At 40.1% G+C, this 23235-nt stretch overlaps 1 protein-coding gene across 7 annotated transcripts in view; it reads left to right on the plus strand.

Annotated features, from left to right (window-relative positions):
* Positions 1-23235, plus strand: part of LOC128621679 (arf-GAP with Rho-GAP domain, ANK repeat and PH domain-containing protein 1) — a 106930-nt gene that overhangs the window by 23479 nt on the left and 60216 nt on the right. For 5 of the 7 annotated variants that reach the window (XM_053647629.1, XM_053647630.1, XM_053647632.1 and 2 more), the window contains exons 2-3: positions 4723-5906; positions 20125-20228. In XM_053647629.1, coding sequence (XP_053503604.1) covers positions 4804-5906; positions 20125-20228 — 1207 coding nt within the window. In that variant the 5' untranslated portion in view covers positions 4723-4803. Of the gene's footprint in view, positions 1-4722; positions 5907-11956; positions 12244-12291; positions 12570-20124; positions 20229-23235 lie in introns of those variants that run through there. The other 2 variants (XM_053647633.1, XM_053647634.1) reach the window with 2 other exon arrangements.

A 23235-nucleotide genomic window follows, 5' to 3' on the forward strand; every position in this document is an offset into this window, starting at 1 on the left:
TGATGGTTTGTTTATGAACAAAGAGAGCAGAGAAAAACAGCAAACAAAACCAAGGAAATGCAGTTTAGTATCCCGAAGAGGCTGCTGTTTCTCCTGTACCTCTGCAGGGTTAGGGCGAGGGTTCTTTCTGAACTGGCCTTTCTGTTCTGGACTCTTTGGCAAACACTACAGTATGTTAGTTCTTCATACATCTTACCCACATCCTGGAGAGTGTGTTGCCTTTTCAGTACAATGCTGACACTGACATTAGAGCTCAGTTTTTCCCTGATTAACCCTGTTACTGCTACTGAACACCTTTTCTCTTTAATAATTACAAAGGTCTGTTGCAATGCAAGGACTCACTGTTATCCAGATCTCATTTACATTCCCGTTTACATCACCTGACACTGTGTGTGTATGGACATGTACACACATGTTTGTGTGTGTGTGTGAACAGAATGCTCAGCATTATTTAGCCGCATTAATAATTGTCAGTGGAAGGTCCTCACAAGGATAATTAGGCGTGTGTGTGTGTGTGTGTGTGTGTGTGTGTGTGTGTGTGTGTGTGTGTGAGAGAGAGCGAAAGAGAGAGCTCTGACTCGTCCTGTTTGACATGTTTATTCGTTCAAGATCAGACAGGATGTATGAATGTTGACTCACTATGTTACATTGTGTTACACTTATGAAAATGCGCAGTGTTAAAAGAAGATAATATTGAATCTTAAAGCTACATTGTACATTAAAATGTGCTCTTTAATGAGGAATATTGCCTAATGAAGTAATTACGTATCTCCTTGAGTGTGTAATGATCTGTCGGTAATTAAGTAACTGTTCAAATCGATTTATAACGTTGTGTCCTCTTTGTAAATGATCTGCTTTTGAGTTGTAGGCCGTTTTGATGTCTGGGTGTGATTTGATTGTGTATATGAAGACTGGGTTACGGACTGTGTTGAAAGGTGTATTTATATACTGTACTGTGATATGATTGTAGGCGTTTAGTCTGAAGCCATGGTGCGTGTCAGACCTTTGTTCTTCAGGAAGCTGTCAGGTTATATTCTGTTAGTTTCCGTAAAGTACTCTGATGATAAGGTCACATACCTGTTGTACCATCTCAGATCTTTTTTGCTGTTATGAGATTGAGATTAAATTCTTTAGCAAGAGACGCTCAAAGCAGAAAGGTGAGCATGTCGAGAGTGTATTAGTGTATTCATTGTGCTGAGCATGCAGAAACACTGAGAGAGGTTTAAGAGGGCAAAAAATAGACAAATACCTTCCTGCTTTCTTCTCATCTCCCCCACGTGGAGGATATATACAGAGGTAATGTAGTGCTAACAAAAATAAAAGCTGTTTTTTCAGCAGAGGGTTAAACGGTGGTTAACGACAGAGAGGTGTGTGTGGTTTGGGAGGAAACCTGACTTCAGTGGTCAAGACAACAGTGCACACATTTGTGTGTGTGTGTGTGTGTGTGTGTGTGTGTGTGTGTGTCCACTTCCTGGCAGACTAACACTGCTTGGTTAATATGTCAAACAAAACGGCTTTTTACGTTGACTGAATTTTCCAGACAATATGCTGCTCCCCGGAGTTAGAGATGCAACCCAGAATTCTGTCTGATTAAACAGCAGATTAATGCACATACAGCTCACTTACAGCTTACAGATTATGTGTGCGTAAGTGTATATATATATATATATATATATATAAATATATATTATATAATTATACAATTATACAATTATATATATATTGTTTATAACTTCTGAGTTGAAGGAGCGTCTCTTTTGGCATTTATTACACTGCGTTGCTCGTATCCTCATTGATTTGATGAAGGGAAACCGGGAAGTCCCACAACGTATTTAAACTCTAATAATAACCACCCGGAGGTGAAGTACGAACATAAGACTTTTTTTTCCCGTCATGTATGAACACAGCAAAAAGATAAGAGACTGATCATTTTATCTCCTCACTAGTGCTGGATCATAGAAAACTGAACTAACACACGTGTGCAGTATGTTAATGAACCTGTTTGTTCATTAACATTCTATCTGTCATGTGACATGAACAAAATCTAACTGTTAATATCGAAATGGCTTATCAGTGGTTTCTCAGTAGGATGGCACATGATGCGTTCATCAGCAGCACAGCTATAAGTGGAAGTTGCATTTCCTGTGTGTGCGTGTGTGTGTTTGTGTGTGTGTGTGTGTGTGTGTGTGTGTGTGTAAAAGGATGGAAGGAAAGATGAAAGTGAGAAAGAAAGTAATGTAGATTAACAGGTTTATTAATAACCAGTTGTTAGAGATTGTCATGTGTAAAAACAGGGGAAATGTTTGTTTCTCTCAGTATGAGACACAGCTGTAAGGGCCGAACACTGCAGAGACTCATAACACCACATTTCAGGCCATGCTGTTATGTAAAAATAATCTTCCTCTTACACCACAGCAGTTTGCATAGCAAATTATTACATTTTTTGAAGAATGACACATCACACTTTTTATCTGTTTATAGTTACATTTAATGTTGTGGAACATCGAACACAAATTGGGACTTTTCTCGCAGTAATCTCAGCGTTCCTGTTGCCACTTAGGTCCTGAACTGCATGAGTAACGGTGAATCTGAACTGACTATTAATGGTATTTTCTGGATTAACATACGCAGTATACAGCTAGCTACACTTGGCTAGCTAGGCTAGTTTGTAGAGCTGCAACAACTAATGGATAATAATGGATGATGAAAATCGTTGTAATGAATCTCATTATGGATGAGTTGGTCTGCGCGCGGCACGGGGGAGATTTACTCATTACGTTACTACCGTTCAGAAAACACGCCGCGGAGAGTAAATACTAAAGTTGTGTCCCAAATGAAGTACTGAACACTTACACTCTGCACTGTGTACTAGTGTGCACCGTCTAGTGTGTGGATTTTAGAAAGGTAATATCATCTAAAATAAACACCAGCGAGATTTTACTAACTGGAAGTATAAGCCGTCATACGCACATAATGCGAGTCACCGATAATGACTTTCTTCAGTTTACTTTCTGTCAGCGTTAGCTTTTATTCCCAGCATGACCTCAGTCCTCATCAGACGGAGGCGAAATCGTCACGTGACTGAGGAAGAAAGTCCTCTAAGCTAGGGGTGCATTTTATATTCAACACCGCGGAGATCAAAACAGTGCTGCACGAGCACAAAGTTATGTTTATATCTGAAATGCTCCACTGTGTGTAAGGGGCAGGGGAAACTGGTGCAAGCTGCTTAAAAGGTTTAGTTTAATTTAGGGCTGCAACTAACGATTATTTTCATAATCGATTAGTCAGCCGATTATTATTATTATTATTATTATTATTATTATTTTCGATTAATCGGTTGGGGGCGGGGCAGACTTTCAGTACACTTTTTTTTTTGTTTATTTAAAATAAAATCCACAAACTGAGTGTTACACATATAAACTTCAGACTAAAACTTTACACAACTGTTTGTCCAAAACAGAAAAGAACCCAACACACACACACACAAGAATATATATTATTAATTTAGGACTGCAGTTTAATTCTGTTCTTTTTGTGCATCCATAAAAAATATTGCATAAATACTTAATAAATACTTATATATATATATGTGTGTGTGTGTGTGTAATTTTTTTATTTATTTCATTTATTTATCTTAGTTTATATAATATAATAGTATTTATGCATTATTTTTATGGATGCACAGAATTAAATTACAGTCCTGAATGAATAATATATATTCTGGTCTGTGTGTGTGTGTGTGTGTGTGTGTGTGTGTGTGTGTGTATTGGGTTCTTTTCAGTCTTATATAATTGAACAGTTGTGTAAAGTTTTAGTCTTAAGTTTATATTTGTAACACTCAGTTTGTGGAATTTATTTTAGATTAATGAAAAAAATGGAACTGAAAGTTTGCCCCGCCCCGTCTGATTAATTGAAAGGAAGAAGAAAAAGAAATTCGGCGAACTAATCGATTATGAAAATAATCATTAGTTGCAGCTCTAGTAATTTGTTTAAGTCGCAGCTGCTCATGAACACAACACCAGTAAAGTTGAAGTTAGCTAGCACTGGCAACAATCAGGACACGTGCTGTCCACAATGAAGTTCTAATATTTTAATAGCATAAATCGGTTTCTTTCTCTCTAGCACACCGGTGGGAAGTGATTTAAAGCTCAGGTCTGGATATTTGCATGAATTATTTGTGCATTTAGAGACGCTGCATTGATTGCGAGTGATCAGCTGTCTGTGACTTGCTGCTGTTGTTCACGGGCTCACCTGAAGTTTGGAAAGGCTACTACACACATGTCCACATTAGTCATTAGTAGAAGTGCGTAGTTCTGCTGCTAGCGCTGAAGAAGTGCACACAGAGGGATTTTCTGCCTGTACACTGCTAGAATAGTCATGATGTTCTGTGTTATGGCAGAATACCGTGCAGACCTTGCAGGACCGAATGCATTCATTTGTATTCATCAAAATGGCGGCTGGCCTACCGAATTTTCTATCAGTGCTTTTAAAATTCGGCAAATGACAATAAATTCTTGGACAATGCAACTTCCGGGTTCAGCAGCTATAAACAGTCATATCACCCATTACACAGGTTTAATCAAGACCTTCTGATTTGAGAAGGCAACTGCACTGTGGTGATAAGTAGCAATGATGATGTGGGAAATCTAAAATTAGTCATTAAAAACAAAGCTGTAGTTGATGATGACAATGATGAAGTCGTTTATTCTGCATTGTCCACAGATGATTATCTTCAGACGATGACCTAAACTCATCATTGCTGGGAAAGAGACTCTGCGTTTTGTACAGTATTATTTGGAAGCCATGTTGTCTCCCACAGCAGAAGTCTATCAGACCGTTCAAGAGTGGCTCGGGGGGCTCCGCCTTGAGCAGTACGGTCCGGCCTTCCAAGAGGAGGGTCTCGGAACTGTGTGGGAATGCAGGGAGCTGACTGCATGTCAACTGGAGCGCTTGGGCGTGGCCTTGCCGGGCCACCGGAAGCGCATCCTGGGGAGCCTGCAGAAGCTCTTCCTTTCAGAAGGAGGGATTGGTAGAGAGGATGAGGAGGAGGGGCATAGGCCTGTTCCAAAGGAAAGGACAAAATTCCGTGTTTCTGCAGGGACTGACTTGGAAGTGAACTGCCGAACTGCCAAACCACAAGATCAGAAACAGAACTTAACCACTAATAATTCTGTGACTCACAAGAAAGGTCCGCCCCCAATACCACCTCGGGCGACTCACAATTGTCCTCCGGTACCGTTCTCGACTGTTTCCGTTACCGCGGCGATGACCACTGGGGGCATGTCTGTGAATCCTAGCAATCTTCCATCTGTATCTATGACCAAGGCGACTCAGCCGAGACCCGTGCCCACTCCAGTTCCTGTTCGGCCCCAGCCACGAAACGTGCCTCCTGCTACAAGACTGCAAACTGGAGATCAGAAGCCATCACCTGTCTCAAGATCATCTGTCTCACCATCACCTGTCTCAAGATCAACTGTCTCACCATCACCTGGCTCAAGATCACTCGTCTCAAGATCATCCGTCTCACACCCACCCGTCTCACCATCACCTGTCTCAAGATCATCCATCTCACCATCACCTGTCTCAAGATCAATCGTCTCAAAGCCAGCCGTCTCACCACCACCCGTCTCACCATCACCTGTCTCTCCATCACTTGTCTCTCCATCCTGTTCCTCATCATCATCATCAACAGAACATTTCCACCTGTATGAGCAGTGTTCTTCACCGGGTCATGCTGAATTGGGCGTTCCTCCTCTCCCTCCAAAGTCGTATGCTGTAGTGACTCCCAGAGAGCCTAAAGTCACCCTGCCAGTCACGCCCCCCCGGAGACCCCCCGTACCCCCCCGCAGCACCACGGCAACCAGCAATAAAGCCACACTGCTCCCCAGGAGCCTGACAGCGCTCAGGTAAGGAAGTGATCTGCTTTGTTCCTTTTCTTCTTACCTTTTGGGATTTCATAAATATTGTTTAATATTGAAATTGGATGCATGTTTTGTTTCTGTGCAAATCACAGTTATGGTAGAGGACACTTTGTGGGTCATAGAGGAATAAATATATGCGCTGGTTTTGGCTTTACAGTGCTGCAACGCTCAGATTTATGCTTTGGCCTAGTTTCCTTTTTCCTGCTCGATGGTCTGAAGAGCCGTCGCATGATTTTCATAATCTAATGAATCATAGGTTTAAAATAGGCTTTAACACTGTGTGTGTGTGTGTGTGTGTGTATGGTGAGACGCAGACCAAAGGTGGTCATTTTGCGTATGCGTGCGTGCACGTGTGTGTGTATGTGTGTGCACTTGTACGTGTGGTTGAACAGTCAGAGTTTCGTTACATTCAGTCCACTACTCTGATGCCACCTTTTGGTACTCAGACGTAATTACACAAAGTGTTTCTTTAAAATCGAACCTTGGCACTAAACCATCAACACCACGTCCTGGCTGATTAACTCCTGAGAACATGAACAAACACGCGCATGTCAACTAGCATAGAAAGTTTCCTTATTGATTTACACACACATTTGCTAATCAGCTCGTTAGTTCTCGCTAGTACGGGTCGGTGATTACAGCAAAACTGTGTTCTAATACCACCGTTAACATAAATAATCACAAATCTGAGTAACAAACCTGTTTCAAATTGCCTTCAAGAATTAAAACAAAATACAAACGGGCAAAAAAGTGCAATAAACTCTAGATAAATGATGCATGCAGCACACTACAGAGCAACGCTGTGAGGTTATTCACGCTCGGTCGTCACTTTCTGTGCAGAAAGTTGAGAATCTGTTCTGAATTTGAGAATTGTTACAAGCCTGGACTTCTTTGCCTTGACCTCAATGATTGCATCAAAAGACCAATTTTGAGACACATCATGATCGATGCTGATCTCTGTGAGTCCAGTGAGACGCTACAGTCACCGGGATAGTCACAGATATCCTCAGTGCCACGTGTTCGGGGAGATTTCCTGCAGTCGTTATTATGCAGGAAGTCAAGAATCTTCATGGTGGTCATGTTGGTTGATGGTAAAGTCCAGGAAGCTGGGAAGAGATCAGACAAGAGCTATACTTATGCCCAAATAAAGCAATGCAAACACACACACACACACACACACACACACACACACACACTGTGTCACAAAGAAAGCAATATGAAATATGTACCCAAAATAGATCTACAAAATATAGGCTATATAATTGAATGTATCTGTAGATGTTAGCTAGCTAGCTAGTCTAATCAGCCTCTTAGCTGCCATCCCATTTTTCGAGCATAGACTGGAAAATGACATACCTAAACATAAATGATTGCAGTTCATGAATGTTTAGACTGCAGGCTTAATCATGGCCTCTTTTAAAAGGAGTGTTTTGGTGAAGTGAAAGCAAGCAGCACTATAACTGAAATTCAGACAACATTATAGAAGCTTAAGTTTATTTTAAAGAAAATACACTGCACTTAACTTGCACCAGACTTCAATAATACAAGCACAAAATCGTCCCACAGTGTCCGTGCCAGTTAAGAGGTTCGAAACATCAATGGCTGAAGTCCTGAACTTGCGATTCTTACCTCCATATTGCTCTTTATTTCTGCTCCTCTTCTTCGCGCCTTGTGCACCTGATAATTTTGTTCTTTTTTCACTTATTTTTTTTAACATACGATGAGGATCCAATTATGCGTGGCATATAAAGGTGTAACGCTCGTAGCATAACTAATGCATATGGTAACGGCGCTGGCATTAGCCCTGTCAAGATTACTACTTTTGTCGGACGATATATTGTCCCAGAAATAATTGCGATAAATAATATTATTGTCATTTAAAGACCATTTTATGCCACTGATATGATGATGATATAATAGTATAATAGCAAGTACACCCTTTCAAAGAGCAACAAACTTTTCATTCTTAAGAATATTCAGATATTGCAACTGGAAAGTCTAAACGTAGTTTTTGCCTTCTGATGCAAATATCCTTTCAATTTAGTCAATATTTCATCATCATATTTATTCATTTAGTCAGTTTTACTATGACTAAAGCGGTAGTGAATATTAGTCAATGGCATTTTAGTTGACAAGGAAATGCAAAGATTAAACCAAATATTCACCCATTTTATATATTAATTAATTACTATTGTTACTATTAAATGAATTACTTAAACATGTATAAACAAAAACATTATTGTGAAAACCTGATCTCCTGAAATGAGATCCTGAAATGAGATTCATCTCCTGAAACGTACTCAGTGAGTACGAGCGTAATACAATATTGTGATTTCTTTATGCTTAGGTTATTCATTCATCATTCATTACAGCGCGTGTTCACAACGTGACTTACCGTTCTACCTAGCGCCTTAGTTAAAGCTGCAGTACTGAACTTTGCCCCTCTATCGCCATCTCTGTTGGAAACATAAAATTGCAAGTTACTTGAGGAGTTCTTTTTTAGGTAGGTTGTGCTTCGGCACTGCTCCTCTGCGCAGATGAGTCTGATGGTTTGAGGTATTCGTATGGGTTATCTATTAGCGCCAATACTTGACAACGGAGGTGGCGGCGGATACGGTTTTCTTGGAGTAGAGGTGTGTTGCTCTCTCTCATAGCTAGCAGAACATAAGTGCAGTTTACCACACTGACCATAGAAAAACAAACCAAACAAAACAACAACATAGGAAACTTGATACCTAGCTGAATCAACCGAACAAGTGGGCTAATGTTAGCTAGCTACCTATTGAGCCACAGAAATGTTTTACCTGTTCAGCAGGAAAGCCATCTGTGCGTCATTCCTTTCAGATCTCGGAATTGTCGCCACCTCTCAGTAGCCATGCCGATATTTATTCTTGTTTTAGCATGGGCTCTTTCCCTTTTTGACTGCAAACTCTCCGCAGTTCGAGGTTTCTTGGTTTTGACAAAAGATGATTACCCACAGGTGATTGCGTTTCGAACTTTCCAGATTAAAGCAGCCATCTAGATGACAAGTTTAAATTCTAAACAACTGTTGTAAGGACAAGCTATAAACACTCCACCCTCCTCAGCCCCCACAGACACACGGTATTGTAGCCGGCTCTTCTTCTTTCTGTTTACGGACGTGACGTGACTGCGCAAAGATGAAAGACGTCAAACTTTAATTTCCTGCGAAATCCGACCCGGCAGCTCAAATGATAAATCTTCATTATAAGCGTCCCGTTACGAATCGGGGTAAGGTGAGGAGACTGTTTTGAACACTGATTTTGTATGTGCTTGCTCAATAATACGTTTTTGTTCATTTTTAACCAAAAAAAGTTCCGTACTGCAGCTTTAATAGCTTTAAAAGCTTTAGTTCATGTTCACTCGTGTCAACGAGTTGTAATATTAGGTAAATGTGGTGTATATGTCTGATTAATCTCATGTGTGTATAGGATGTGTTTGAGTTTATTAAAGTAAAGTAAAGCTAGTAAAGTTCTTCAGTTCATTCTGTTCATTTACTGTTCAGCTTCAGCTCACGCAGCTGAAGCGGCTCAACCCCCCACATTACTGACTAGGACTGGATTATTTGCAACACTAGAACTATTCTTTCCAGATTTTTCTAGAAGATTCACATCAACAGTTTTTTGCATTTGAATGTGCTTTTTTATCTGAAATTCAATGAATATTGGAAGTTGTTATTTTGTTATTTGAGCGCCCTAGAGCAGAAGCAGCGCAGAAGGCTAAAATGTTGCAGACATTCATTCATATGTAAATACAACAGCCGATATCGAGGCCAGCAGAAATGATTGAGGTCATGTCCATATATCGTACGATAAGTCGTTAATGTAATTATCGTGACGGGCGTAGACGGCGTGCAGAGGTAACACGTCATGGTGATGTATCATAATCAGGTCATGGTGCAGGCAGTGTTTAAATTAGTCCATCATGACGGGTCAACTCCTACGTCTTTTTTCACTGATGTTTAAATTTATTTAAATGTCATCAGTACTGAAAGGATGTTAATTGTCACAATAAATTTTGCTCAATATATGGGTAGAGGAGCTCACAGCCGCCACAAGAGGGCGCACTCAGTCTGAACCTGATGAGCTCGAATAATGTGCTGCTGTTTGACGTTTGTGCCATATGGTGGCGCTGTTACACTGCAAGCTCCATTGGGGTTAGGGAAACAGATATGTGTTTGGTTTCCTGGTGTGTGTGTGTGTGTGTGTGTGTGTGTGTGTGTGTGCACTCAGCCACTTCCTCAAATCTGTCTGCGATGTGCTCGGTATTTCAGTCCTTTTATAAATGTCAGAGTGGCACAGGTGTTTGTCCTCGACTAAACCTGAATTTTCATCTCGGAGGCCGTTACAAAAATATATCAGCTGAAGTCAGAGTTTTATTATTATTATTATTATTATTTTCATTTATGGGAAATTAACATCACTGTGGACTTCAGGAGCAGAACTTTCTCAGAAAGCTTTTCATTCTAATGGAATTTCATGTTCACAAAATGAGAGAGTTTTAAAGTTTCCTCATTCAGCCAGCCCTGTTTTATTTCTATTATATGCACACACACGCATGGACACGCACACACACACACACACACACACACACACACACACACACGCACACACACACACGCACACACACACACGCACACACACACACGCACGCACGCGTGACACGTCATTTGACGGAAACCGACCTCATGAAGTTCTTCCTGTTGAGTGTATTCCGACTCACAAACACACTCCTCCCTGCGTGACGTAGATGACACGCCCACTCGAGTGGTGAGAATGAGTTGATTGTGCGAGCTGTAAACATTATTAACCTGCTGTATTTTAATTGCAAGCACTTTTTAATGAAGCAATTTAGTACAATTAATATTTATAAAATATTCATGAAGCACTTTTCATACACGGGGTGCCTCAAAGTGTTGTCATTAAATAATCATTAAGTAATACATTAATTAATCAAAATGGGAGGCATGTGGATTAGAGGTTAGCACGTTTGCCTCGCACCTCTAGGGTTGGGGGCACCACTGGGGTTAGGGGTTCAGATCCTGCCTCCGCCCTGTATGTGTGGAGTTTACATGATCTCCCCATGCTTCCAGGGTTTCCTCTGGGTACTCTGGTTTCCTCCCCCAGTCCAAAGACTCTGTGTGTTTGTGTGTGTGTGTGTGTGCGGTGTAGGCTGATTGGTTACATATTGGAGCCAAAGTGTTTGGTTTTTTTTACTCCTGAACTTTCCACTAGCAGAAATGACTTAAATGAATGAACATTTTAATTGTAACCATCATTACATTCACGTGGACAGTATTTAACAGTCCACGTGTGTTTGAGGTCTGCATTAAACTCCCTGCATTAAAAACCGTTCAGCAGGCTAATAGCTCTAAAAACTAAACAATAAATATAATAATAATTATAATTAAAATTATTATAAATATAATAAATACAATCATAAATATCATAATTAATATAATAAAAAAAATAATAAATATAATCATTGTGATAAGGGCCAGTTAGGAATTTTCACCACTGTAACAGAATGTTTAAAATGATGGACTCCTTGGAGCCAGCTTTGAGAAACAGTGATGTAATAGCCAAGGAATGAAATAAACTAGTACACAAAAGCACAGGTTCACAAAAATAGAATGAAATGAAATGTAGTAATAATAAGAAGCAGAAAAAGAAGAAAGTACCTAAAAAGTACTTGCATGTAAATACCAAATTAAACGGATGTGTGTAGTTTTAGTGTTCACAATGACTCTGTGTGTGTGTGTGTGTGTGTGTGTATTCTCCTTGTAGCTGTGTTCTATTTCAGCTCTTCCTGATGTCTTTGTGTATTGTTTCACCTCGTTTCCTTTTGGTTCTGCAGTTCAGGGAAAGAGGGAAGGAGTGAGCGTTGTGTGATGAGGACAAACAGGTCCATGGTCATTCCTCTGTTCTGTGTGTGTGTGTGTGTGTGTGTGTGTGTGTGTGTGTGTGTGTATGTGTATGGGAAAGAGAATTCAGGAAGTTCTAAAGTCACCTAAAATAGGCCAGTGAACAAACACACACACACACACACACACACACACACAAACACACAGCTGTAGCGGGTATGTTTCTAAAAGTTCTCTACACTTCCGCCTTGTTTTCATGCGGTCACCCCTCTCTCCTCTCTCACTCTCTCCTGCCTCACTCTGGTTCTCCGAGCCGGGCGTCTGATACTCGGTTCTCTCTGCCACCTGTTCGGACCACGTTCCTTCCTCTCTTTCATCGTCTTGTACTCTGTGGATGCGTGTGTGTGTCTGATCATGACGGATTTTTCCTGCTCGAATTGTGTGAGTAAACAGTAAACATATTTCTCTTTCATACGTCTCATATCTCTTCCTATCTTTCGATCTTATCTGAGTGTTTTTTTCTGGCACTTGGCCACTGTGAAGTGGTTTTCTGTGTGTGTGTGTGTGTGTGTGTGTGTGTGATGAGAAACATTCTTTGCATGTTAAACTGGTTGATCAGGGAGCTGGGACTCTTGTTTAATTTGGTTCACGTATTCTGACACTCAAGCTTGCTGAATGCTTTTGTACGGTCGTGTTGTTTAGCGTCAGTGAGACACTTCCTCATCCCACTGCTACACTCCACTGAACTGCACTTCACTCAGCCTGGAGTAAGAGATTATTTTATTCCATCAGTGTTAGAGATAAAACGGTTCTGTTTCAGTCTGTTATATTAGTGTGTGTGTGTTCTTACTGACCGATTGAAAGAACAGTAGTGTGCGTACTGTGTGTGTGTGCGTGTGTACTGTATGTGTGTACTGTGTGTGTGTGTGTGTGTACTGTATGCGTGTGTGTACTGTATGTGTGTACTGTGTGTGTGTGTGTGTGTACTGTATGCGTGTGTGTACTGTATGTGTGTACTGTGTGTGTATGTAATGTATGTGAGATGGTAGCTGGTTAAACATGATGGTAGTTCATGTTGTGTGTTCGGTTACGTATTTAAAACATTGTGCTAATGTGATATTGGACGTACAGCACCGCGTAAGAGCTGTAGTCCCCTCGAGGCTCTTTATTTACACCGTGTCTTAGAAAAGAACTCTTTGTAGGAGATACTTTCCCAAATGAAACCGAGAGCGTGTCGATTGTGTACATTCTTAAGGAACGTAACAAGATGCTGAAGCGTCGATGTTAACGTGGGATTTGTGGCTGCACTACCGTCAGAAAACGAATCGGCACTTTCCGACCAATCAGAATCCAGAATTCAGCAGCATGTGAACAGAGATGCAGAAACATTACAGCTGATTTCTTGATAAAACTCAAGAGAACTGACGCAGGGTTCAAATCGAAAATAAAATATTGCTTTAGTTTAGTAATGTATTATGTGAGAAAGTTTCCTTCTCCTTATAGTATCTCAGTACTGTTTGAATTAGTGATCTGACGCTTGGGATCGAAGCATGGAGTCAGTAGATGGGACAATTATAAATCCTTCATTCATTAAACAAACAACTGGTGGAAAAAAGAACAAAACAAAAACAAAGCATGTTTCTGTGTGTTTGAGGCAGCAGGTCAGAACTGAAATGAAAGCTGAGCTCTGTGTTAAAGAGGAACTGGTTTCTGATGATCCTCTGAAGTCCTGAAGCTCTTATTTCACCTCGTTTCATCTCATCAGCTCTGAAAGGCTCGTAGTGTTTCTACAGGAATAAACCTGGGCTGTGAGAAGCTTTATCATCATCTCTGACGTTGTTTACACGGACTTATTCGGAATAAGACAATATTGTGATTAAGGTGTTTATATGAGTCACTTTTAGAATACTCCTTTCATGTTCAGGTTTTACGTGTTATAGAACATAGACGGATTAACAGCACGTCACCGCGCCACGGCATCCGCCGTCCCTCCAGAATTTCACGTATCAACATACAGTTGGTCTTTGTTATGGGATCGTATACAGTTTTGGGTGTTTTTATTTTTAATTTTACGAACGCTTCAAGTGCAGTTAATTATTTGTCGTGCTGTACGTGCAAACAGACGACTGCTTGAAGCCGTGGGCTGCGTCCCAAACCGCGTACTTACCTACTGTATAGCAGCTGAGATACATGTATTTTGCCTACACTATATAGTATAAAGAAATACATGCATTTCACCTAATATATAGTGTAGTAGGTAAGTACGCGGTGTCTCTTGTTTGCCGTCAAATGATTGAGAACTGCCGTGTGTGATCGTGTCCTGTCGCACAATGCGGTGAAAACTCCCACACGACGTTAATAGTGTGATTAAGGTGTGTACGTGTCTGTAACGCACATCGATAATGTGACTAAAACAGGAATACTCCACACGTCTTAATTCCATTTGTGTTTATATTGAGTGTGACTTTAATCAGATTAAGGTCATCGATAATCTCTGTTTACATGCTGGTTTCTTAATCAGAGTATCGTCTTAATCGGGTTCATATCGGATTATCGTCGTCCGTGTAAACGCACTGACTGTCTTTCACATCATGTCACAAAGAGTTGAATGAAGTTTCATTAAAGCCACTCTTCATGTTCTGAATCAGATCTGCTAATTAAGGTCAAAGGCGATGAAATAAAGTATGCCCAGAATGCCTTGTGTCAAAAGAAAGATTGTTAAGAACATTACCTAGATGATCTGCTAGCACTATTAGAACGATTAGCACTAGTTAAACAAGCCTGTTCTGCTCTCCATTGCATTGTATCTGGAAGCTATTTTGCATCGAGGTTATATCAGTTTAATGTGACTTTAAGAAGAACCGTAACTCGCAAACTTGCAGACATGTACACATGAAGACGATTTAAACATGAACAGAAATAAGGAAGCTAATCAGCGCGCTCTGCTAGCATCTGCTGTGACCCCTGCTTTTAGTTTAACATCCACAGATTAAGACGACTGCTTACGAAAGTTTACTGCATGTTCAATAACGCGATTAAGAAAACAGTCTGAAGTCATTTGAGCACAGGGTCAATAGGAACACTTTGGCATTAGCATTTAGCGATATCTATGAGAACTTGAGGATGTGATAACAGACTAGTCTCATTTTTGGACACTTGGAAACGGGTAGTGCCTTCAGATGAGTCAAAATGGCTCGTATGAGGAAAGTGACACTTAACACTTTAGGGACAGCAGTGTCCTTTAAACCCGTCTATAACATTGAAGTTTCATTTGAATTCTGTTTAATCTCAGAAGCTGACTGGCGTCCAGACTCGTGTTCCTCACCGTCATATGGCACAAATATTATATCGCCCTATTTCAGTACATTTTTACAATACATGCTATGTATCATTCTATTTAGCATTAAGTGCTAGCAGAACAGGAGGGTTGCAGTTAAAAATAAAAATAAAAAGATATCCGATGATGGTTTATTTTGTGGGCAAGTAACACTGAATAAAAGTTCTTAAAAATCCCGTTATTGATATTAATGTGTCACGATATTGATATTATATCATTGTATTGCCGGCTATAAGTCACCCATTTTAGTGTTAGTCTCACTGTAGTTACACAAAAACACACTGTGAGAATAAAAACCGGAGTGTTTTAGGTGTAAATAAAAACCGGCGGTTTTATGACAGATTGTTGCGTTTAGTCGTCTCTGGAGGAATTCAGTCCTTATAGCGTTACTTTATCTTCTTAGAATTTAACACAGACGTAGAATGAAGGTTGTTTCATTTTGAGATTCCTGTATTTCAACATTCAGATGTTTGTGTATAATTAGACTCTAGAGAGAACAGCAAAAACTCTGACAGTCTGACCACTGTAATTGAAAGTTTCACTGCAGAGCGTTATTTTCTTTAGGGGTGTCCTGATCCGATCTGCAAGATCAGTATCGGGCACACTCAGTAACTCGGGCAAAGTCTGTACCGCAGCAGCACACCCTGGAGGATAGTTTTAAAAGGAGAGAGAAATTTCCTCTCCTGGAATTATTAAGATAAGACCCATATAAAAATATTTTAAGTTTGTTTACTTCATTTTGTAAAAAAAAAAACAAAAAAAAACCAAGAAAAACCTGAAAAAACTATAAGTAACAAAATGGATTCAGAAATTTTTTTTAGTGCATTTGCAAATTTTCCAGCATATACATTGGACTGATTTGAATAAGTTGAATGTTCTTGAGCGTGTGCAGCTAGCACTAGGAAAATACAAGTATCGGATCGGGACATCGCTGATGATCATTATTCAGTACGGAGTTTTTTTGTGTTTGTTGCGGCCAAAAATGTTTGATTTTGCTGTTTTTTTTTCAAAAATTTGCGATGCAACTTTCAGAGTTTTTTGTGCTTTTTCTTGGGGAAAACTACTTGAATTGGTGAAACTGTAAACGCATGAATTTGTTGTGCACGCTCCTGTGCAGTGATGCTTGTTGGTAAATGAGACCTTTTAGCTGTACTCATGTTTGACTCGCGTGAATCGAAGAGTGCTTTGACTGAATGCGTGTTGTGATGACGTCACATGACAACATCACAAAATCCTAGAGGGACAGATTATTATTATTATTATGATTATTATTATCATTATTATTGTTATTATTATTATTATCAGCAATAACCTGGGTGAAAAATTTAATCTCGGAAATATTAACATGAATTTGAGGATAGAGGGTGTGCATTGACGTCACGCCCCCTCGGCCAGACTGAGCGGCCAAACATCCAGCAAAATGGCTGGTTTTAATAGGGGAAGCTGCGAAAGCACTGGAATAACTGACGATTATCAGTTTAAATTGAAGGCAGTTGGACTCCACAGTGACCCTTACAACTTGCCCAAGAAGCTGTGATCCATGGAAATCTGTTTTCCCGACATTTATATGTACCTAACGACCGACGCTTAGTAGTATCTACTCAGCGTGGCTCAAGGTCCCTTTCCAGAACCTTCACACTAACTGTCCCTCAGTAGTGGAATGAACTTCCAACCACAATCTGGACCACAGAATCTCTCACCATCTTCAAGAAATATCTAAAGACCCACCTCTTCTGTGAGCACGGAACTAACCCCTAACATACCAACCCCACATTATCCTAAAAAACCCCCCAAAACACCTACTCTGGCACTTTGCTTTTCTGGAACTCAGTTACTGGATGTTGTACAGTAGCACTGCTTGTATTGTTCTCCGCTTGATGTATCGCTCTGCTTGTATTTCCTCATTTGTAAGTCGCTTTGGATAAAAGCGTCTGCTAACTGATTAAATGTAACTGTAAATGTATCTGATTTCGAGGCTGGGGAAATACACTAAGCAAAGCCTGAAGGTATATAAAAGCCTTGACGCTTGGTCCTACCTCAAGTCGGGATTTGTTGGAGAAATGAATGTGGCAAGAACACCAATAAACATTCTGGTTGTTTTATTTTATTGTATAATTTTATCTGGTAAACCTTAAGCTAGTCCTAGTTTGTTTGTAGCTAACACTGCTACCACTTAACGTGAAGGTAAAACACAGGCGGAGAATGAATGAGCCCCCGTTATTCATCAGTGGAAATAGGCAGTGTTTAAAAGAAATATGTAGCAAATTATTCAGCGTTGTACATCATGAACACCACACGCCAAAAGAGCTCACACTTACACTGCTCCAGCGAGTAAAAAAGAAGTGATGGGTTTTTGGCGCTCTGTTAAAAGATCGCTCCGAGTTGTTGTTGAATCTGTTAGCAGTCGATCGCACAACCGCTTTTTCCTTTTATATGCGTTTTTCACGCTGTACGCTGCCGCTCAGTCTTCTCGCCACTCAGTGGGCGTGACCGCGGCGAGTTCCAGCTACCGTGACGTCACGTGTATATCCTCTGTTTCTTAGTATTTGGTACGTTTTCTTTTTGCCTTAATGACCGCGTGCGCTTGAGCTCAAGGCTTAAACCCTGACGATGTTTGATCCAATCGTCTGAAAAAAGTCGACGGAACACCAGTTTCAATGGACGAGATCGGACCCGAGGAAAATCTGACCTAACGTGATCACGTGACCAAATATCTCACACTTACTGAAATTTAATTAGTGACCTAGAAATTGTTCAGAATCTTCAGTATCTTTTTGTTTCTAAAACTTTGTTTATTTCCAGTTTAAAATAAAAAAAAATTAATCCCAGATGTTTTGGGCTTCACTGCATCTGTAATTACAGACTGTAGTTTACTCAGAACAGGGAAATATAGATTTAAATTTATTTTATTAACTAACAGGACGTTAGGCCGTGTGTATGGTCATGGTTAGCGAGCCGTTATCTAGCAGATGTACTGTTAATATTGGCGTGAATTCTGATATAAACACGAGACTGAGGATCAGACTGGAGTTGAACTTTTTTCCCTCAGCCTTAGACTTGAGAATTTTGATATTCAGGTTGTTTTTTTTTTTATGATGAATTTAAAGCATTTAAAGTAAAACAACTCCATGTGCATGGATCTGTGTGTGTGTGTGTGTGTGTGTGTGTGTGTGTGTGTGTGTGTGTGTGTATGAAATTTCAACCCCTTGTTCCGTGAGGAGAGGTGCTCTGTGTTTTTCAGAGGTTGTTATTGTTCAGTATTAACACACAGTGTGTGAGTCGTGTGTTAATTCGAGACTGTATTACTGTCGGTGTTGATGGTCTCTGTGGTCTTACTGTAAACTGTGAAGCTGTGACTCTGTACTGTCCTGCTGGACAATACTATAGTCTTTAACATCAGCTGCTTTTAGTTTGCATTTTTTTAAACGACCCCCACCCACCTAATTCCTGACCAATCAGAACACTCACACATGTGAAATATTAGACACGTGAATACGAACAGTATTGGTCTGGGTACAGATTGGGTGTATTTTATGTGTTTGATTAGTAAAGGCGTTATGAATACACTGCTGTGCAGAATAAAGAGCCGATGCATCGTTTACACTTCAGCTGACTTTCCTCATCTGCAACCTGTCAGTAGTTTATATTTAGCTTATATATGCACAGAGACAGATGCGAGATGGTGTGGTGTCTTGGGGTTAAGTGTGTGTGGGTGTGTGTGTGTGTCAAATGTTGACATTTTCTACTACACATAATTGTGAAAACTGACCTCCTGAACTGAAAAGTTTCTCAATCAGAACTAAAGCGGCAGCCTTTATCCAGTATATTACAGCAGAAAGGCATTTTATTTTTATTTATTTATTTATTTATTGTCTGTCGATTTCAGCCAGCCTTTTCCAGACAGCGTCACGTGTCGTGTAGAGTGTTTGAGCCATGACTGAACGCCACATTACGGTTTGCATCATCAGAGAATGTTCAGTGTTGGAGTAATGGGGTTAAAGGAAACAGACCCGCCCGAGTAACAGGAAACTGCTGAAACGGAAGCTTTCGTTTTTTTGGGAAAAATATTAGCAAGTGTTATGCAATTATTTATTGTCAGCAGTTGGTGGTACTATAACAAGATCCAGTCGACTTGCAATTTTGCAAGAAGTGTTGCAAAATTGCTGAACATTTATTCAGTACATTACAGCACAGTGGAACCCCCTAAATCTTGGAAGATTCCATCAGGATCTTTGAGGACATTTGTGTATCTTGAAAAACATGGCCGCCATTGTCCAATCACTGTTCAGCAGCTATTAGACAAGCTTAATGAAGGCCAAGTATTTAGCTTTTTCTCTGAGGTTATATGTGGTTGTAGACTTTCACAGTATCAAGTAATAATTTTCATGCATGTCATTAAAGGCCCTGAAGTGCTTGAATCCCCATAATTGCTGCTTGCAGCTCTTTGTGTGCTGTGATTGGTGTAAACTCCGTGTTCTCTTTATCACATTACTGCAGAGCTGAAAACAGATGTTAAGTGGGCTTCAACAGTAATTCCTGTTATACTCATTTTATAATTGCTAACAGTAATACCTCTAACAATGTGCTTAGTAATTCCTAATTAAACTGAGAACTGAACCTGGTTTCAGTAAGGGTTCTGCTTTGACTCGTTTGTTGTCCTGCATGTTAGCGTTCAGCCTCATCGCTTCACCCTGCATCAGCAATCTGTAGTTTATTCAGCTAGGAGGAAGCAGCGCTGACATGTTAATGCAGCAGGGAATTCTGGGAAAGCTAATCAGCCAATGACATGAGAGTCAGTAAACAAGAACAGTCAACAGGAACATGCTTAAATAAAGACACTTAAAGAAGTGCTGGGGGGCGGAGCTATGTAGATGATCGAGGGTTTTAATAAGTGAGAGTGAACTCGAGTATTTATATCTGCTAAAAACAGAAATGTGTGTCTCTCTCTCTCTCTCTCTCTCTCTCTGTGTTCCTGTCTCCTCCAGCTCGTCTCCAGCAGATGATCTCTGTGGTCTGGACGCCACGGCCCAAATAAAAACCCGTGTAGAAACATCACAGCTAGCGCCCGTGTCAGCGCCCTGTCAGAGACGTGAGTAACTCCCACACACCCTCACACACACAAGCATCACACACTTGACACTTTTACAATTTCAAATACTTTTTATAACTTTCGCGTTTCCTCAGTTTCAGTGCAGAGCCTTTTAAATGACAGGATTTGAATTTGATGTGTGAAAAGTGAAAGCAGCTTGTGACTCTGCTGTTTCTACACTACGTTATGCTACTGTTTAAGGCGAGACACTTCAGGTAGAAAACACTGACTGTTTCTGTCATCGATCCGATTTTAAAGTCAATTTCTTCTGTAACGCATCATCTCTTAAACTGTATTAATAACAATCTTAAAACTCAACAGAAACATGTTAACTTCACCGTTTCACGAGCACAGCAGCTCCGCCCACTTCACCATCACATCACATCATGTCTCTGAGAGCTTGTTTCCTCATGTCAGGCTATGTTTCATTACGCTGTACCAAAGGTTCTCAACCTTTTGTAACTAAAGCCCCCCCAAGCCTCCACTATCATGTGCCCCCCCCCAAATGTTGGAGGAGACCAGGTATAATGATTATATATAAAATATACCTAATCTAGAATCTGTTTTTGATAGATAGATGGAGAGAGAGATTTTTTTTGTACTTTAATTACTTTTCATAACTTATGATTTTATAAAAGTTATTTTAAAAAGTTATTTTAAAAATAACTTTATAGCACTGCCAGGCCGCCACTGTTGGTCTCCTGAGCAAGGCCCTTAACCCTCTCTACTCCAGGAGGCGCTGTATCATGGCTGACCCTGCGCTCTGACCCCAACTTCCTAACATACCGGGGTATGCGAAGAAAAGAATTTCACTGTATGTGATCAATAAAGTATCGTTATTATTATTATTATTATTATTATTAAAACTATATATAAGGGACAGGTATGGAGCATGAATGATATAAAATGTTTCTGAACATTGTAACTACTCTGAACGAGAGAACTAGGCTGTAATAACGTGGACTATTTTACATGTAAAACATGTTGCATTCTATCCGTCTTGTGTCCTAAAAACATTCGCATATGAATGATGTAAATTGGGAGGAAGGGCGCGTCTCGTTATCCATGACGGTGTTAAATCTCCGGCTGTCAGCCCCTCACTGAACAGAGCAGACAGAGAGAGGTGAGAGTGCAGCGGGAAAGCAGGACCTCGTGCTTGCAGGACATTTGGAAAGTGACGATAAGGTTTGCCCAAAAAGCCACTAGGCGCTTTTTTTCCTCAAAAAAAAGTGGCTAAGTTGGGAACACTGGTACTGCACTGACAGCTAGATGAAAGTCAGCTAAGCTCCGCCTCTCCCCAGGTAAAAGAAAATACAGAGGGAGAGAGAACGTGGGGTTTTTCATTCATACACATTCTATTTTGAAAAGCAATAAAAATACACCGAGAACCCAAACGATGCAATGTTTGTGTTTTTCTTGAAAAAAATTGCGCCCCCGCTTCCGATCTCTGCGCGATCAAAATTCTGCGCCCCCCTGGTTGGGAACCACTGCACTATACTGTACACACCAATTTCCTTTACAGACACTATAAACCACAATAACTAGATTTAACACTAACACTTTAAATCACAGTTTATTTTCTCTAAATCTTTTTTTTTTTAAATATTCACCACCAAAAATCTAGACCTCTGTTTCTAGCTGAGCAGCTTTCCTGGAATTTTACACAGTCATTCCTGTCTCTAATTAAAAATATATCGGTCCGTACAGGATTTCTGGAGTTCTTTTGTGATTGTTGCGGCCAAAAATGCGTGATTTTGAATTGTGAAATGCTGAATGAAATGCTGAATGATGAATTGGTAAAACTGCAGTTGCATGAAACTGGTGTGCGCGCTCTTTCACAGAGATGTTTGACGTCACACGACTCGTCTTGGCCCAAATCCACACAAAATCCGTGGAAGTATATTGCAAAGTTTGTGATTTTACATTCATGTCCTCGATCACAGCCTGATGTATCACAGAGGAGCTTCTCAAAATGTTGATTGTTGTTGGAGTTGTATTAAATTTTATACAGAAAAAATATAGAATTATTTTGTAGTATATAATATATAATTATGTGGTGTTTTCTTGATTACACAATAAATAAATAAATAAATGATTTTCCAACAAAATGTTTTGTAAAAGTCTCTCGAGTGCACTTTCACACTTTGTGCAGTCCCAAAATCTATAATAAAAAACTCTACAATATTAGGAGGCGCTTGCGATTTTTCAAACTGTCTGCAGCTTTGGGCTGAGACGCGTCATGTGACGTCATCACAACACGCTTTCAGCCAAACTGCCTTCAATTCACGTGCATCGAACATGAGTACAGCCGAAAGGTCTCATTTACCAGCACACACCTCTGTGAAAGCGCACGCAGAACTGTTTCCTGCCGCTGCAATTTCACCAATTCAAGTCGTTTTCCACAAAAAACGTGCAAATTGCATCGCGAATTAAAAACAAAAAAAAGCCTCAGCAAAATCAAGCGTTTTTGGCCACAACTCAGCGTAAAAACTCAGCGGGATCCTGTACAGATTGATAGTGAGATTTAATTGAACCTTTTCATTCGAACTGCATCTAAAGACTAAATTTTAATTATTGTTAATTAACCAAACTATTGTTTATGTGAAAATATGTATATTTAATTAGAGGAAGAGTTTATTCACTATTTATTTTAGCAAGTAGTTAAAAAGCTACTTGTAAGAAGGTCAGAGTCAGCTGGTGAAGATTATTTGTGATGTCTTTTGTTTTTTTTTTTTAAAAAACGCACGTGTTCTCCTGTGGTGTCTCGCCTGAACTGCGTTTCAGAAAGTTCAATCCCAGTGCTGCCGAGCTGCCACTGCTGGGCCCTTGAGCAAGGCCCTTAACCCTCGACTGCTCAGTCGTATAAATGAGATAAGTGTACGTCTCTCTGGATAAGGGCGTCTGCTAAATGCTGTAATGTAATGTAAGGATGTTTGGAGGATTTCTGAGCTGAACTGTGCTGATGATACCGTGTGCATACTGTTTTATTCAATTATTAGCTGACGTG

The sequence above is a fragment of the Ictalurus furcatus genome, chromosome 17 (genome assembly GCF_023375685.1).
Source record: "Ictalurus furcatus strain D&B chromosome 17, Billie_1.0, whole genome shotgun sequence".
Classification (NCBI taxonomy): Eukaryota; Metazoa; Chordata; class Actinopteri; order Siluriformes; family Ictaluridae; genus Ictalurus; species Ictalurus furcatus.